The following is a 19,135-nucleotide window of genomic DNA, read 5'->3' on the forward strand; positions in this document are numbered from 1 at the left end:
GATCAATTTTCCCCGCAGTCTCCCCTATCATAAATCACACGAAACATGCAATACGCATGTGTGTACGTATCAAGTTGGGACACCGCACGCTACAACCTACCCCTCACTGAATTTTTCCACTCCGAGCAGGTGCACAAGAGAGGATTCGTGTTTCTCTCACTCTACACGTTTGCTCACATTTTCGTTCATGCCTATATCTTCTCGCCGTTGTTGCCGAATCGCATTTGGGCTTCGGCATATCAGAGACGAATCGCGAATGAATTTTAGAAAAATTTGCATATCGCAGCGACACGTTCCTCTTCACCTGAAAATTAGTCCATTTTCTTCAAACAATATAAATTTACGAATTACGACCGAGCAGAACGAACCTTCATAATTTTCACATTCCCACAGCACAGGCTTACAAAATCGTAATAGATCTGTAAAGTGTAAAAAGGGCGATGCGCGTGATGAGATGCGACTTTATTTTTCACGGCGAAAGATTTGATCTCGCCTGGAATATGGCATACGGCCAAGGAATGCGTGTAAGAGCGCAACGATAAATTATCGGTTCTACGTATGAATCGGCAGTGATCCGAAGAGGGGCGCAAAAGCGCAGGAGGGCAATCCGGGGAACACGGCAATAAAAGCGACGGGAATCAATTATAAGAAGGCCGAAGGTGGCTAGAGGCTTGATCAGCAAGACTCTCGTCACATTTACTATCTTCACCCCCATTCCTATATATCCCGAGTTTCACCCCTCCGAAACCGGCCCATTCGCGGCCAAACGGTCTCGCTCCCACTCAGGCGAGATGTCGGTGCCTCTCGCTACAACGTTCCCAGCCCTCTTCAGTCTTCGCTTCTCTAACCCGCCCTTAGCGCTAGCCGATCAGCAATAAAGGGTAGATACGCTGAAAGACTATAATCTCACCCGGCTATTCCCGAAGGTTGATCACAGCTCCGGCGCAAGGGTCGCTCACCCTGCGTGTGTGCGCCGCCTCTATACGTGCCCGAGTCGATATTCGTGTTTTTTCCTCCACGCGGGTAGGTGTAAAAAGCTCTGCGAAATTCGATTCGCGCGTCTAGCGGTATGCATTTATTCACTACAGCTTCTGCACGTCCACATTAAACATGAATACAACTATAATGATTAACGCGGCGCAGTAAACGTATTTCTGATTAAAATTGTAATCGTGGTAGTTGTTTCCTTTTCCATCAAAAGAATCGATAGTAAGTAAATCACTTTTCCACATTTCTAAGCACCGTTTCAACGCTCATTCGTAATTCGATTGTTGAAATTTTGAGGGAACGTAAAGATTTACCATATAGTCGAGCTGTGGAGACTGAGAAAATGTTTTCATTTTATGAACTTGGACTTGGGATATAACGCGGAACGCAATCATCGAATTGGCGATGAGTAATAGCGGTGGACCGGAATTGAAACAAAAATTGATTTATGAATCATTGTCGTTCGTAGCATGTGAATCCCGTGAGTGATAAAGGTATTAATTAAATTCCGTGTTCTACCTGTGTCGCATGTGTAATGCGTATATGTTATATAAATGTATACATGTATAATACAGACGGACTGCAACGCGGGAGAGAACCACCTCTGCATCAGAACGTGATTCACGCGTGTACATGGGCGTGACTATTCGACGCCGGTCGACCGAGCCGAACCTGAACGTGAACCTAAACCCTGAACCCTAAACCCGAAACGAAACTCGCCTAACCTACCTAACGAATTTATGGGCGGAAATGGCAGCGTATACGCAAATGCTCGATACAACCGCGGTCACCGGGGGGTCGCTGCTGTTGGGGTGGCACGGCAGTGCCAAAAACCTATTATAAATTAATTTGACCGAGTTTGCGGGAGGCTACGAGTGGAATGTGTGCGAAGAGTGAACGCGTCGCCACCTAGGTAGGTACCTCTCGACTCTTTCGCTCGTACCCCGCGCATAACTCATTAGAGCCCAGAATTTGAAGGCATAAGTCCCTAATTAATTGACAACTACAAGCTACTCTCAAGTCGTTTATATGAATTACACCCCGCTCTGGCATGAATATATGTGTGTGGGTAATGCCGAGAGTGCGTACGCAAACATTAGGTTATTTGTTTCTTGCAGGATTCTCTCCGACCAGCTCACGGTAGACGAGAGAGAGTTCAGGGTAGAACACTGTAGGCATACTTATTAATTGGGAAAACGCGCGCAGCAGCAAGCCTTGAAAATTGATACTTCCACCCCCGAAGAGTAGAGAGCGTCACGTAGCTCGTCTCCTTGGCTTCATCCTGTAATACATAATGGCGCGACATTATAACCTCGTAGTTAAGAGCTTTCCAAAGGTATACGACTGGGTATTGGTGTGCGTGTAATACTTGGCTCGTTTCAGCAAGGGACGTAATTTTTCGAAATTCCATCGGGCCATCGGAAACTCGATACCGAGAGGCGGAGAGAAAGAGAGGGAAAGAGAGAGAGAGAGAGTGAGGCTAGCGCGATTTCTTCCGTTGTTTCTGTAGAGTATGCAGAGCGCCGGCGGTAATTCGATCCTCCCCCTTTCATTTTTAAATTACCCCATCCTTCCACGTTTTAAATACCCCCGGACAGGCAGAACTCGACTTTAATCTAGACATTTCATTCCAATTGCGATCGTCTCCCGGATTCTTTGGGGGGCGGCGTGTTTAATACCAACAGCCATGCAGAGGCGTGCACGCGTGTATTCTGCATCGTCCACGTGAAACCGGAAACCTGTGATTGCGGTTTAATAACACTCTAATTAGTGCTTACATTACTGCAGTGTAATACGCGGACGCGGGTTTCCCCTCGTGCAACATCAATTCGACTAATTCAACCGGCGTATATAAATTGCTCTGTGAGAACCGCGCTTCGCAAGGTTTTCTTAGAGAACCGCCATGTAAACCGCAACCGCCGCTCTTTCTGTAGTTCTTTCCAGGTTTTACTGGCTCGAGCATGAGGCGAACAGGACTAACCTGCTGTAATTTTTCGCAGTACACCGACAATTTTCCAACCGCCTCTTCACTTCACCCACAGGTGACTCACTCGTCCGACTAGCAGTGATGGTTACGAACGTCGCTCGAGTGTCGAGCAACTTTCGGACCCTCTGATGCATTGGGTTTTAAAGAAGAGACCGTGTCCAAAAATTAATCAATTTCGTGTAAATAATCGATCGGAGCTGCGTTTGCGACACAAACGTTACTTGAAATCTTTTTTACTGGGCACGTATAAATCATATTTACACCTAAGTACTCAAAGCTATGTTTTTTACTTCGAAGGGCTTGACTGCAAGAATAGACCAGCTCAGGGAGCGAATACGCATTGGATAAAATTGAACTATTATCCACATGTTGGTAGTACCCGAGGAACTTGTCACTCCACTCAACGCAGCATTGACGTTTTTGTGGGTTATCCTGGGAACTAGCCACGTGTGAAAGATGTTCCGAGTACATACTTAATTATTTTTCGTCACGAATAGGGCGTATATCAGATAGGAAACTTTTCCCTCCTTTATTCGAGCGTTATTCGTATATTTACGCCGAACCCAACAGATTGGTTGTTTGATATAGACGTACAAGGTTTCGAAGCGTGCTTGAAGATCCATTTATTAGACAAACTGTAGTAACGAGATGGTAATCATATTTCTTCTGGTATGGAACGAAATACGGTGTTATTTATTCTAATTTCTCTCTTCGCGTAGCGACGAATAAATATCATATTACAGATATGCAAGAAATTTGTGTGTTGAGTATTTTCGTCGGAACTCTGAGGCAAGCTTCTCTAAAGGTAGCTTACCCGACTGAAAATTATTTGTCCGAATATTGAAATTTTGGTACTGAAATTAACACGCTTTTGTATACCTAGATGGTTGATTTTACGTTTCGTATGCGTCGTGTCGATTCTCTGAAACCTGCGTTACGCTGTTTCCGTTATTTCAGTGAAGCGACGTCGTGAAATACGAGTAGAAGTAACACTCGATTCAACTCCTTTCGAATTGGAATATTCTTTGTGTTTCTCAACACACCATCGAAACGTAAAAGCAAACAACAAAATCTGTACGATATTCGTAAATATCACCTATTGGACATTCAAATTTTCTCGAATACGGAATCTCTGTTTGACGTGGATGAAAAGAAAATGGATGTCTACTCGCGGGGTGAGATTTTGAAAGAATGCTCTCCTCGGTCTATCTCTCTGATGAAAAGGGTCAGTGGCTACTGAGCAGCGAATGAGTGACCGGCGCGGCGGCCCTTCGACGAAAGATCGAGGGGGAGATAAGAGCGAAACCGAAAAAAGTCTGAAAGAGAAAGAGAGTGAAGTGAAACGGTCAGCGAGCGGAGAGGGTGCCGCAGAGGAGGCTTGGCGGTGATACGGAGGGCGAGAGAAAGGAGGATCCACGCCGCGCGAACGCGAGATACCAATCAGTAATCTAGTTTTTGTCTCCACGGATTCTACGACGTCGAGCGTAACGCACCTATCCACGTACGTATGTGTCTTACGCGTGTCCGGCGTTCACACGGCATCGCGTTATGCGCGGAATATCAAAGCCAGAAAGGCCGTCGTCGATCGTAATAGAGGATACTATCTCGCCCCGAAAATCTCCAACCAAAGTGTCCGAGAAGGGCCGATACAACGCGACGGTTTGCGCCTTGAATCACGAATAATACAACAGCGCGAGCGTCGATTTTTGTGTCCCACGTCCGGTCAATCACTGTCGGTCAATCATCGTCAGCCGCTCGAACAATCCTCCGATATAGATTTTTTCCTTTATTTTTTGCTTTTCCGTACTCGTTAGAAATACTCTCGTGTCTTCGGCGTCTTTTGGCGAGCTCGCCTCGTGCGTCGGTAAACAAATAATGTGAGCATGTGCGCAACTCACCTCCATCCGTTCCCGCTGCTACCCACGCTCCCGATCATTATTTATGGTAATCCCACAACGTGATACCGGAATGACATACACGCGTGTATTTTGTCTCGCGTTGGATTAGGCGGGGCTCCGGGATAAGGGCGGGGTGCTACGTTTCGGCTGAATCATTGCGCAATAAAGCCTAATAGCGATAATAATCACGGTACCCGATGACAAAGGGGGATAGAGAAGGAGAGATCGTCACCCGGCTCGCACCCTGCGTGCGGTGAAAAATACACCGCCACCCACGATTCCTCCGTTTCACCGCAGGTACCGAGGAGCGTGCGGTCGGGTTTATTGAAAAAATAAAAACCCAGAAAAATGAAAAAATACTCGTTGCGGGATGAAAGCGGGAATGAGTCGGTAAGGTGTAGAGAAACCGATAGCCAGTCCGAGGCTCGCTCATTGTCAGATAATATTTCCGTGGTTACGCTCCGGCGAACGAATCAAAAGCCGATATTAACGACCTGCGGCATTCGAGGTGCACGGGGACGCTCCAATAATCTTCGATGACACCGCGCATTTCCAGATTTAATAACGCATAACGGTTGGACTCGAGGTTTGTTCGAACAGAAATCAACGTGTTGCGAATTCTAGTTAATATTAGGCACCTCCGGTGCCGAGGAAAACTTGATAAGGCCTGCGGCGAGGGATTCTAGTCGCGGAGGTTGGCGGGGTCTATTTTCTTAATGGTTTCGATGCAATTTATAGTTTGCAGTATTCGAAAGACTATCCATTACCGGGCTCAGAATGAACGATATTTCCACATAGTTCGCCGATCGTCGAACTTATAGATCGGTGAAAATGATTCAACCGACTTTACAATCGAGAGCTTATCCGTTACCTTTAACGTGTCTAAAAATCGCGTAGAATCCGATACAAATTTCACGGTAGAAACGACGCGGAAGATAAAAATCGTAGAGTCGAATTGCGGTGCAGCTACGGTATACATCTGTTACTTATACGTATCCAGCGAACCTTCGTTTCGATAACTTTCGAGCGCCCAGGGTCAATTTCCGGCCGCTAAAAGGTACTGGTATCGACCTCGAGGAAACGTATTAGGAAATATAGGTATATGGTGCAAGGTGTTACGCGACGAACGCGTATGAGTATCCTCCAAGTGGACAGAATGCGCGCGGTATACGAAGCAATTGATGCCGATTGACGTGGAGTTGATTTCAAGGTGTACGCAATCGAAGGACGACGAGCAGAAAGCCGGGATTCATTGTTGCGCGCGGAATGTGTGAATATAGCGGTAGAATGCAGAGAAGGCGGAAGGGAAACATTGAAACGTTCACTCATCTGGGAAGTGAAACAGCCAGACAGGGAGACAGGGAGAGACAGAGAGCGATCCTTACGCAATCTGCGTTATCATTGCCTCCACGCGTGCACGCAGCCACATTAACCGGGGAATGTCGAGAGGCAGGATAATAGTTGGGTTAGGTTTATAGGGCGGTGGAAACCGCGAAATACCAGCATTCATTATGATGGCTCATTTCTGCGGCCCTCTCACTCTCGGAATTACCATCCTAGGTCGGCGCGCCCCGCGTCGCTATCCTGCCGCCGGTTTCCCACTTTCCGGGTCCCGCGTCGTGCCATGGATTCCGAATTAGTTGAACCGGACAAGAAAGTTCGGAGCCCGATCGACCGGGAACTCGGGAGTCATTTCCGGGCCGACGAGTATTCGCCTCGTTACCTTTTACAGATTGATTTTAGCCCCCGACGAGCGATTAGGATCGTGAGACGGTATAACAACTCATTTTCCTCACTGCATCGTGATTCGTGAAAAAGGCCAAGAGGGGTTGGATTTTTCGACCCCACCGCCGGATCGGGGAGAGCTATTTTTTCCTCGGACGATCAGACACTGCCTGAAAGTACAACGCCCCGTGTCTAGAATGAAATTATAATACCGAGGAATCTAGAAATTTCAGAGAAGTCATCTAAGCTCGGAGGCGGAGGAGACGACGCCGACGGTGAGGACGAGGACCATACCGTACGCGTGTCACGAAATTCGTTAAAGGTGGGAGGAAACGGGTCCGCAGCTATCATCCCTCAGGACTTTACCCTGAGAATTCGCTCGCCTGGAAAATGACATTTCTGATTTAACATAATAACGCGTCAAGGGTTCAGAGGTGACGCTTAACTTACTTGATGCTCCCTCGTACGGCGTCGACTGTACCGCGTACTTCCACAAAGAGGAAACTCGGCACGGGGTGCAGCGTCTACTTATATTCCGACACACGCGACACTCGTGCAGTCAACGGTGCTAAATTGAAAAAAAGAAATCTAAGCTTCGTTCCGAATTAAGCCAGGCAGCAATTCGAAGTGTATGAGAATAACATGAAGGAACGAAGCAAGCACGCAGCGTTGAGTGCATCACAATTTTAAGATGTACCGCACGTACACCTCCTATGTACCGTTGCCGCGTATAATAATTCAGCAAGCCAGTGTATGCAAATTTTGATAAACATTTTAATTAACGTCGGAACTAATAAGCTTCGGTCTTGCGCGGCGTCGAGCGGCTTACCCAAGCCTCACACTCACTTCTGTCTTGCGATATGAAAAATACGAGTAGTAACAAAGAAGCCGTTTGCCGCATTACGTTTTTCTTCAACGGGCGATGAAATATACCGAGAGAATCGTACAGTCACAGACGCCGGAAAAAAAAACGCTGGCAATCGTTGAGGCCGACATTGAAGATCAAACTCTTTGAGACGATATTTTTCAACTCGAAGTTGAAAACTCGCGGGTTCTCAGTTTCTGAGCGAAACTTATCCCGTAGGATTAATTCGAATCTTATTTCTCAAAGATTATAGTCGGAAACGTTGACCCAGTTTTCGGCAACAAGTTATACTTACACTGGCATTTTTAATTATTTGGATAAGCCATTCAGCTGCACGACGAGCTGCTTGTAACGATTGAATGCCGCGTTAATTACTTCACGGTGACAATGCCGGATGCTCAGAGCTTCATTATGTACGGTTGTCGGGACCCGAAATTAGATATAAATATATTACGAGGGGAGTAGAAAGAAACAACGAGAGAGCGAGACTGGAGCGAAGATAAGGAAGACGAAAGTCAAAGCTTGGCATCCGCGATCCTAAGGGTTAGGTTTATTACGGCCGTTCAAATTTCAGAACCCTTTAATTTCATCTGGATAGCATTCCTCTAAACTTCTACGAGTGAATAAATTCGAACCTGCGGCCACGCACGGGGAGATTTACGCGGTAGTAAATCGTCTGGACGCTAAGAAGCACCAAGAGGGTTGCGTACGCAGGGGTAGCTGCGGGCCTTTGCCCGGATTTAATCTAAATCGACTGTGAAAGAAACCCAAGTATGGTACAAGGTATTCCTCGACCCGTTTCTTGGCAATCAGTGCCTCCTCGTTCCCGCTCTTATCACGCGAAGCGGCGAGACGGCGTTCGGTGGAAAAGCTTCCACTTGACTAGCTGTAAATCAAGTCTCATCACCGTCCTAAGGAGGACGATTAACCAGGGTATAATTATACTCGCAAATGAATTGAATCGCGTCAAGCTCTCCGAACCAAGGCGGTCCAATTATAAACTGGTGTGGTCACGGTAAACGATTCGAGTCAAGATCGACAAAGTAATAACGAAACGATGAATGGAAAAAGATGATCGCAGGCCGGGGGTACAACAGGTGTTCCGAAGCGGATTGCAAATCATCTTGCATCACTTACGCTTCAAGTGCACTTCGTCGAAAAAAGGTTCCGTTCCACTTTTGACGAGGAGTTCGGAAGGCCCGCAGCGGTACCTAATTCCTAAATTATTATTTTTCCTCCGACTCTTCTGGTTTCCCATCCCATTTCCTTCCTGACAAGCCTTCGAGTTAAAGTTTCGAGATCGGCCATATGGCACTCGCGTGTAAAGTTCGAACGCACAAGGTTCGGCAGCAGTTCATAATCCAGCCGGGGTTACAACGTTTCTAGAGTGTTGTGTGTGTCAGGGAAGCGATGCGGCTACACAATGGACGTCAGTTCTAGTTACGGTACGCTCGTCAACCTCGAGTAACAGCTCGATGGGTCCGAAAGCGCCTTCATGACGATCTGGCCGCGGAGGAGGGTCCGCGGGACCCTGCAAAGAGGATGCCTCCCCGCCATTGTCTAGGTTCACGGGTGCGTGGCGATGCGGAGAAACGACGATACGCTGACCACAATGGATACGCATACCTCGGCTGCACGTGAGCTTCCAGTTCGTCCGATATTCCGTCGCAGCGAGGAAAATTTTCCAAAAAAAAATCAAACGCCCTGCTACCCCGTTTTCTTTGTCTTCGAGCACACCCCGGTGTCCGGTCACAAATTTATAATCCATGTAAAGGTGTCGCGGAAAGGTTTCACATTTCTTTGTAAGAAATTCGCACCCAACAGTCGGTATATTACATCACCGAGCGGAGTAGTTAAATTGCCTCGGTCAATTAGAAGTAAAATTGTACGAGGAGTTGTTGCGAGAGAGTGTCGGTGAACCGGGTAAACATTGTTTTATCGTCGATAAGGCACACCTATGTTGATAATGCATTAGCGTCGATAAGAGCGGAATAAGGGCGGTTGCAGCTAGGCTAGGTGCGAGTCGCATGCATCGTCCGGGATATTACGCATCGTATGTACATATAAATGCGCTCGAAGGCTGGGGTCGTAGCACGCGGAGGAATATAACGCCTCGACAAAGTCAACCGCTTGTACGTTACACGGCCTCTATAACTCTCGACGTGGGCTTAGTTCTCGGTTAGAAAACGAGTGAAACAACAAAGTCTTAGTTACGATCTGGGTGGAACCAGAAGAGGTCGACAACCCCCCGGGTACATACTACTTGGGAAATAATCCTATCAGGAGTCAGGACTTCCGTCTCTGGAGTTAGCCGATGCTGGAATAGCACCGAGCGGGCGCAATTTCAACGGGGGAAAAGAGTTTTAAAGAAGCCCTCTTCGAACTCGCCTTGCGGAATACGGTGCTCTGGTTGACGGGTAATCAAAGACCATGGATCAATGAAAATGGCCAAGACGGACGAACGAACATCGCGGTTACTAACGTGTATCATAATCGGTTACTCACCCTCTCGGAATTGTATCACGTTCTCGTGACGTTCGTTGATGATCATGCAGCGGTAGCAGTTCTCCTCCCTGAAACGTGAAATTTGAACAATCCGTTTACATACAGCACTTTTCACGGAACGGTGTACGAGAATTTCCACGAGAAGCATTCTATTGGTGTTCTCAATCTGCTGCGCAGTGTGATAAGGTGATGAAATTTTAACACAGCGATATACGCTGAGCTTCGTCGTACATGGCGACAATAGAAGGCACATATATACAAGTGGGGGAAATTTGTATTATGTCAGTTTTCTCTGGACAGGTTAGTGTAAATAATAGAAGCAGATTAAAAAAAATTTGTTCGTTGTGAAATTTGATTCTGTACGTCCGTATGAAAGATACGCTAGATATCTCAATCGTTGGATTATGATAAATTACTGGACTGCAACATATCGACTTCTACGTGAGACATTAGAATCATGACAAGCATTACTTACGCCTCATGAATGATGTACATGTCATTTCTATTCTCGTGACACGTCCTGTTGTTCAGTATTGTCGAATTCACGAAAACTGGTTCAGGTTTACCAGTCTGAAACCAAAGGCCGCTCCAACTGGCTGGGAACTCGCATAATCCTGTAACAAAAAATTTTTTTTCTCTGGTCAGATGTATATGCGGAAAGAAAAGTGCTCAGTAATGGAAGAAAAAGGTCAGGCAAAAAACGTCGAGGTGCAATAAAATGGGGCTTTCTCGACAGCGAGTGCTGATTCATAATTTAAACATAGACAAAAAAAATTGTTGCGCACTATTGTTATCCGGATTTTAACGTAAAAATTCATTCCCCACTTCACTGAGATCCTCCAAGAGGTGAAAAGGCAGCCTTGTTCCCCTTATGGGACCTTATAGTCGTCGCGTGAAAAGGACTCTACTGTCTCGAGTTGAAGTTTTTTCGAGTTCTTGAGCGTCTGATGTAGACCGCCTGGGCAAAACGAAGTCTTGCGGAGCCGGCACAAGTGCTAAGAATACTAAATATAGTTTATTATGAGGGAGGAATGGTTGGTTGGATCAACGGTATTGCTTACGACTCAATTATATTTTAAGCCAGTGTCTAAATTGCGCCTTTGAACGTGTGGCTCGCCTTGATTACTGCCATTTGGCGCAAGACATAGTGTCACGTATGCCTGGATGTCTGTATTTTCAAACCCCCTAAAACTTGTGACGCGGTGCTCGGGATCATCCCACCATTGGCGCGAAAATTGCGGCATTTGCAAATTCCTCGATTTCGGATGCAGGGCAAAGTCTTCCAGGCATCACGATCGATGCTGTAAAAGATGTCTTCGCGGATTGAAGAGCTCGCGTGTGAAACAAGTTGCGGCCTACACGTAGCCTCAGGCCTTGTGATCTGGCAAACTGGATTAGGAATTACGGTATCGTTCTTGTTCGCCTGCGAACGGTTCAACGAGTAACTCTTGTACCGCCACCCGGATTAAGCGACTGCGATGTGTTCTTCGGAGGAGATTTTGCGCGTCTATACATTGCGCCCCTATTCGACAAACTTCGAATTTTCCAATTGTTTAATTATTATTATAAGAGTATATATGTATAATACACACACACACACGCACGCACATATACAAAGGACGCCTCCTTTATCCTCGACGCTTACAAAACTTTTCAGCAGTCGGAGGAGGAGGATGATGCGAAGTTTTCTCGATTCCAAAAGCTTTCAACTTTCTACATGAAAATTATAAGGAACGCTCTGCGCCTTCTACGGATTACGCGTCTAGAAGTTAATTTACGACAAAGGGAAAATATCGACTTCGTATACCGTGTTTTAGGTGCCTATGTGCCGGTGTATTTCGTTATACAAAGACTGTTCGATATCGTTGAATAAACAATCGGCGTAAACTTGACTTTAGATATACTTTTATACGCTCAAATTCAATAGCCATCTGTCTGACTGCGTTGATTCACGCGTATATCAGAAATACGCCAAGCGAGATAATCGCGGCGCGACATCGCGTACGTCGGGTGGCTACCGCAGCGTAATGCTTGATCCAATTTGCTACACTTGCCACAAAGCATCTGCGTTCATTATTGACGCTATGCAACGTCTTGTTTAGCAGGTTACCGCATTTGTTGTTGACGTTACGCGCCTACGTTATTAAGAAAGCTATAATTGGCCGAGCCGCGACTCGGACACTAATCTCTCTAACTAGACTTACCGCCGACTCAACGTCACGTACTTATCAACTATTACGCTGCCTAACGCACGCGAATCTTATACAGGCACGCACGCCTGCGCGGTAATAAACTGTTTAAATTTCAGAAGCGTAAGACGGCGTAACGAACACAACAACAATTCCGTGCTAGCTGATATGATTGCCGAGTTAAGTAGTTGAATTATAAACTTAATCGAGGTCGAGGTTTTCCATACGTATCTATAAATTTTCTGTGATTTATCATAGTCAACGCCGAACAACGGATGATATCGGTGTAATCTCAAATCAGGTTACATCATTTTGTCCAACCGGAAATTCAGCTTCTCGCGATCTTTTCTTATAAAATTCACGACGAAAATGAAGATGTTATTCCAAGATCTTGCAATTAACGCTCAAGTGAACGAAAGTTTCACAAATTGTGAAATGCTGGGTCCCACGTCACCTTGGTCTGCTCTCATACTCGTTGTCAACCGATCTCGTCCCTGACTTACGTAATTCACGAAACTCTATACCTTAGGTCGAAAGATGATATTTTCGAAACTGTAACACACTGCGTAACCCTGTCCAACCTTCTGAAATATATCTTGTCGAAATTTTTATACCTTGTCCACCTTGACTACATTCAGCCAATTCTATATTTCTCCTCGTATCGGCATCGGTATCGGTACGTAAATTCCCGAAAACGAAGAAACGAGGAAAAAAACGAATGAAATCCAGGTATGCGGAGTTGTTGTCCGAGCCAATTAGCGTTTCCTCGTGTCTTACTGACTCTGAACGTACACGCGGTTACCGAGGGAAAGCCGAACGGTGCATGTCTGGACTCGACTGTACATATACGGTCCTGAGGTGGAGAACGCGGGGGAAGCCGGGCGTGTATCCCTCGGGATAACATGTCCCACGTAATAAAGGATCACCCGTAGCGACGGAAGGATGCCATAATGATAGCCGAAACATAATTACAAGCAGTAGAATCCGCGTGGGTACCTATACATATAGGTACATGCGTGTTACACGTATGTGTATCTCCAGCGGTTTATACATGTTGACCCGCAAGTCCGCCGCGGACGGCGAGTGGCGGGTTCGACCTCAAGCCAGACTCGCCGGTTGTTTAGTCATTTTCTCTCAATTACGACCAGTCGCTGTTTGTAACGAGTAATTGAAATCTCGCCGGGAGCAGTTCGACCCTTCAACCCGTGGTGAATTACGATTCCGGCTGTCAAGCTGCGCCGCTAAATTTTAAAGCTATGTACCCGAATATAATTATCGTCCCGCCTAGAAATTCCGATAACTTCAACACCCTCCTCGGCTAAGATCAATTAAAGTCAAACTTTGCATTTCTTGTATTTTCAATGTTATCGTTAGCCAAGGTAAATTTTTATCGCTAAATATGCCGGAAATCGTCTTCAAAGTCGTGTATATATTTTCATCGACCAAGTCAAAGCGAATACATATTCATCCATTCTGGTGAAATGTCGTTCGCAAGTGTAGTTAATTAAGTCGAGTTAATAATGTGTGAAGCAAAGAATAATGGTAAAGAACATTGATCGAAGTGAAAAAAAATATACCATGATAATTGAAACGCGCTCCTTTTCCGAAAGGTGCAAAATGAGCTGGCCGAAATCAACTGCAGTAGATCAGCAAAAGTGATAATCCGACATAGATTATTAAATCGTTAAAGAATTTCCCTCGTACCCAGAGAATTCCCTCTCTTTCAACGGAGTTAACGTACCGTTTGACAAGGGTCTAACATAAGAGACACGGCTATACACAGAAGCAGAAGAGTAACGAGTTCATGACTATGGGACCGGGGCATCGGGCACGCGCGATGCTATTAAGAAATCGTCGTCGGGAAGAAGGACGGAGCTGACAATAGGTCAGAGAGAAGGAGTTCGAGACTCGACGACGATGTCGACGAGGCCTTGGGACACCGAATGAAGGAGTGATCGTTATATTTGGGGCGGCCGTGCCGGGACGAACGCTTGTCGCGGGGCAATCTAAATGCAGTTGGTTCCAATATAGTCGTTCCGATGAGTCCCCGATAAATTTGTTCCGGGAACGAGGCTGCGCCCTCGTCATGGCGCGTTAGGCGAACACGCGACAGATAACAGACCTTTGGAGACGAGCCTTTCAACTTCACCGAATTTCAAATTCGTCCCCGACACCCGGGAACCCCGGTTAAAAATATAAACGTCATCCCGGTTTTACGTCCTTTATTTCCGATTCATCATAAAGCACCGGCTATTTCCGCACCCGCTGCAGTCTTCGTTTGTTTATTCAATTTCAAACGCTTTTATTCACGCTGCCGTCACCGTTGAATCAAAGGTTTCTGGTACCTACTGTCAAAAAAAAACATTCGTCAGACGGAAGGAAACTTTTCACAACAATTACTGCAATTGATATCAACTTCATCATTACCTCGTGGAATGATATAACTTTAAGCATTCACTTCCGAGAATAGTTATATCGCGTGCGGATGATTTTTGTAGCGTGTTATATTACATATACCTTGTGAGAAATAACGTTGCATAACTAAAAGTTTTTCAAAATTATTTGCATTGTATACATGCGTACAATATCGACAGGTAAAACTTTACTCGTTATAGTTTCGCGTAATAGGACTTTCGAGAGAAGAAAAACTTCGTCGATAGTTGAAATAATGAATAACTCGGACGTCGAAGACCGATTGTCTGACACAAGGGGAGCTACCGTACAATAATGAGCGCTGAAAAGAGCGTCTCAATTTTTTGTGCTTGATTCTATGACTTTTGTCCTGCCGTTTTGCTCAGAGATGGGCAGTCTGTAAGTACATTTGTACTTAAAATAACCTTAGTAATTACGAAGTACATTATACTTATGTATTCGATATCGTCTAAATATCGAGTTTTCATGTACTTCGCACTTTGTGGAATATAAAATACTGAGTGCAAACATATTTCGCACTTTTTGAAACAGACGATGCCAAGTACAAGTGTATTTTGTATTTCGTGAAATGAAAAATACCACGTACCAATGTATTTTGTACTTTGTGAAATAGGAAATGCTAATTAAAGTCGATGCAAAGACTTACATGCTAATTCGGCATTTTGTGACATTCCTAAATACCTGAAGAATATTTTGTATGAGAAAATTATCGCGTGTAAATTCAAAATAGTAAAAAATAGTTGCAACGTAAATTTTTGAGAAAGAATTTGTTTATTTTCGGAAACATATAACAGTGAAAACAATATTATATACATCAATAAAACATCTGCTAGCATGACCGATACAACCGCGTAAATTTAAAATGATAAAATCACGTATACTAATGTTTAAAAGAGAAAAATACAATTTCCTATTTCTCGATTTATATACTCTGTAGTTACAGAGCATTGACGAGTATTATAAGTACCTCAATATTGTTGTAGTTTGAAATTACTCGAATTATAAATAAAAAGTACATCAGTACTCATTGTCAGTACTTATTGCATTGCTCGATACAAAATCCATTTGTACCGTCTGTAATTGATAATTTGATCAGTACTAAGTAATTTTTACTTCTGTACTTTGGACTCAAAAAATACAAATATATTCATCCCTGGTTTTGATACCTCGTCTGCGTTTCGCCAAGTAGAATAGTTCGAAATCAAGTGATTTCATTTCGTCTCAATCGATAAACTAAAACGCCGATTTACCAAATCAGAAAGATCAAAGAATTCGATTTATAAGCGTGGGCTTCTTTGAAAAGAGGGATCTGGCGTTCGTCGAAGGATATATTATAATACAAGCTCTGCACACTGCACCCCTCGTAAAGTTGTACAAATAAAAATATCTTTTTTATCGTGGAATCCCGAGGCTGTATCGGATATTGTGAAACGTAGAGATTGTGGTTGAAAAAAAAATGGATCATTTTCGTACCAGACTGATTTCCGCATAGACATAGCCGTAAAGCGAATGTTTTCGGTAAAAGTGGGTGTAAACGCGATTCGAGTATTTGCAAAATCCGCGTATTCAATCAAACCCCCGGCATGACTTTTCCGAAACGTTTCGCCGACCGTTTTCGGTAATTCACCCCTGAATTAGCTCGGGTATATACGTCCATCGAAAAGAGCCCACCTCACCCGGCTCGGTACGCATGCGATTGAAATCAACACGCAATCCTCCTCCGTGGTCTGTATTAAACACGACACCCCGTGTATATCCCTCGTGTATCCGTGTAATACACGCGATACCGTTAATTAGGAGACAATGCAACATGGCAGACACTAGCCACACATACCGGGACGCGGGTACGGCGTGGAATGGTTTCGAGATGAATCCGCCCGTCCATCCGTCCGTCTGTCCGGCGGTTCGCGGAGCCGGAGGGCAGATGCGGTCCTTTCGTGGGAACGAACCGTGCTGTCCCCGGGTTGCCTTAGGGCCAGTATTATCCCTCCGTCCCGGAGTGATGAGTGGGATGAGGCGCGTTATCGCGTGATACGTTATATAAATTACGAAACATACATTTTCTCTGTTGCGAAACTGTGGACAAGGGTCATTCCGAAGGTTCATTAATTTGATTTAATTCTTCACCTTCCCGTCCCCCGTTACGCACGAACAATTCCACTCCAGAATTTCTCGTTTTATACATATGATTACAAAAATGAAACTAACGATCCCCCCCCCCCCTTCGCCATTTCCCCCATCAAAAAAAAAAAAATTATCGCGCTTACTACGCTGTTCCGAATTCTCTGCAATTCGAGGATTAATGCCGCGTACAGAACGCACTCGGAGAGTTTCACATTCCGAAAAATATAGAGGGTGAAATAATGGAATGTCTAAACAGTCTGCTGAAGAATCAAAAAAAAAAAACAGTCAATTCACTGGAAACTGGAAAATTCTTGCCCGATGAAATATCTCGTGAGCTGATTCGCAAGTTTTCAAGAAACTTTTCAGAATCACGTAGGTATACGAATAATTTTGTCAAGTTCAATAAGGAAAGGAAAAATATGAGAAGAAATGTCAGCCATAAGTTAATGTTCATCCTTCAAATCTAGGTATCTGGTCTCTTTTCTGCCGATAATTTTTCACACGTTTGACAAGGGCACTTATCGATCGTCGCTTCTGTTCATAATATTTGCAACAAAGTATTTAACGTCGAATTGACGTGAAGCCGGATAATCGAAGGGGAAAATCCGTGGCGATTGGTTGCGATTTCTCTTTCGTCGAGAACCAATTTCAAGTAAATTCGAATAATGCAGCGGCGAATCGTTCCTACGAGAGGTAGGCTTTGATATTCAAGAAGCGAACGCCGCCCCTCCTCCGCCCCGCTATAGAGCCATCTAATCGCGATATCCAGCCTCATCCGACGAGAGGGGTGGTCGTCCTGCATCCGTGCTAATGAAGACAGACTTACCGCGGGAATCGACTTCTCGCACTACGAGTCACTCGTGAATTAAGATCGGAAAAGAAGTTTGAACTCCGACTCGGCCGGGTCACGACATGCTGGAATTTCCATATTTCGATCGAGTTGCATTATTCATAACGATAATAGCGAGCTATAATTCTTCTTGAAATACTCCGTTCCGCGATAGCGAGCAGGGCAGGGACGTGATGGATTTGAAAAATTTCCTCAAGAGTTGAAAACAATTTTTCCACAACCGTTCCGTGCAACAACGCTACGCTATATGCGATATATTATCGTGTATATTATGTACAACCACTCAAGTGATACTTATCGATACACCGCGTTGAGAGCGAAAGAAAGTTGCACCATAACGTTTTCTTCAAATTTGCTCCAGTGTTTTCGACAATTTTCGCTCAAAAGCCCGAGTTGTCTGACAACCTTTCGACGTTATACGAAAATTCTCAAGCGTAGTTAAAAAATCTGTACACTTCGATAAAATCCCAAATGCAAAAGGTCGCGTCGAGACGATATTCGCAGAGCGTCGCGGCCTCGCGTCCTCGGTATCCTTAATTCGACCGGTATATCGCGGTTTGAAATTTCCACCGCAAGATAGGCTCATCAGGGACGCGGATAGAGGGATAGTCGCCAACGAAATTTGTCAAATAACCAAATTAGAGGGTATATAGAATATTCAGCTTGTCTATGATCACTTGGTGCAAACACACTGAGGCTAGAGTCGGTTTTACAGTTGCACGAGAAAGCTACATCGTGTGGCCGGGGGTTGGTTGTGCGGGCGTTCGCTCTAATATGTATATTATACACGCGTCGTCTCCAATCAAGCCAGTATTCACGTGAAATTCATGAAATTATAGTCACGTGCCAGACAGCCATGCAGGCAGCCGCAACCGGAGCTTGTGTATCGTTCCGAGTTTCACTCCACTCTGCAGATGGATACAACGTATAATGGCGAGATCGTAAGTGGATTGCGACGTTTGTAATTTCTCCTTTGTCAAATTATCCGCATCTAACAAGATGACGGAGGTTATACTAGACTTGGCCAAAAAAAAAACGAACAATTCTTTTTTAATGCCGGGTCGATCATCAATTGCCGACGCTGCAAAAATTGGTTCTGGCACTTTCTTTCCCGTTCAACTCACTTGGGAAAACTTGCGGATTCCCACTCCTCTCCGTTCTCCTCGCAGATTTCATCAATTTAATTACTTTCATTTCTTCAAAATATCATTCGATTCTCAGCCTCGATCGTCCCCTCTTTCTTCTACAAAACAAAGCCGATCTTTGATGTGATTCACGTGAACTCTGAATATATTGTATACGGTGTGCAAAATAATTCGGTCGTTGCGATAGAAGAATCATATTCTCATATTAACCATCCGCAGGTTTTTCTACTGGAGATCAAGGATGTCTCTGTTGAAAATCTCGGTAAGAAAGAACCTAAGTGATTGATACGAGTATCTTTCAAAGTCGTGAAAATATTCTTTCTAAACAGTTAGTCAATGGCAACACGAAAGAGGGTTCGTAATCGTAAACAGAAGTCGTGAAGCGTTGTCGTTTATTTTCACGCCTTGATCCGATACGGCAAATGGA

General features: G+C 44.8%; 1 protein-coding gene across 4 annotated transcripts in view; it reads right to left on the bottom strand.

The window, feature by feature from the left end:
- Positions 1–19,135, bottom strand: part of LOC124303534 (uncharacterized) — a 171,775-nt gene that overhangs the window by 15,224 nt on the left and 137,416 nt on the right. For all 4 annotated transcript variants that reach the window (XM_046760830.1, XM_046760829.1, XM_046760831.1 and 1 more), the window contains 2 exons: positions 10,443–10,581; positions 9,968–10,035 (listed from right to left, as the gene is read on the bottom strand). In XM_046760830.1, the coding sequence (XP_046616786.1) occupies positions 9,968–10,035; positions 10,443–10,581 (207 nt within the window). The remainder of the gene's footprint in view (positions 1–9,967; positions 10,036–10,442; positions 10,582–19,135) is intronic.

Source organism: Neodiprion virginianus, chromosome 4 (assembly GCF_021901495.1).
Source record: "Neodiprion virginianus isolate iyNeoVirg1 chromosome 4, iyNeoVirg1.1, whole genome shotgun sequence".
NCBI classification, from domain to species: Eukaryota; Metazoa; Arthropoda; class Insecta; order Hymenoptera; family Diprionidae; genus Neodiprion; species Neodiprion virginianus.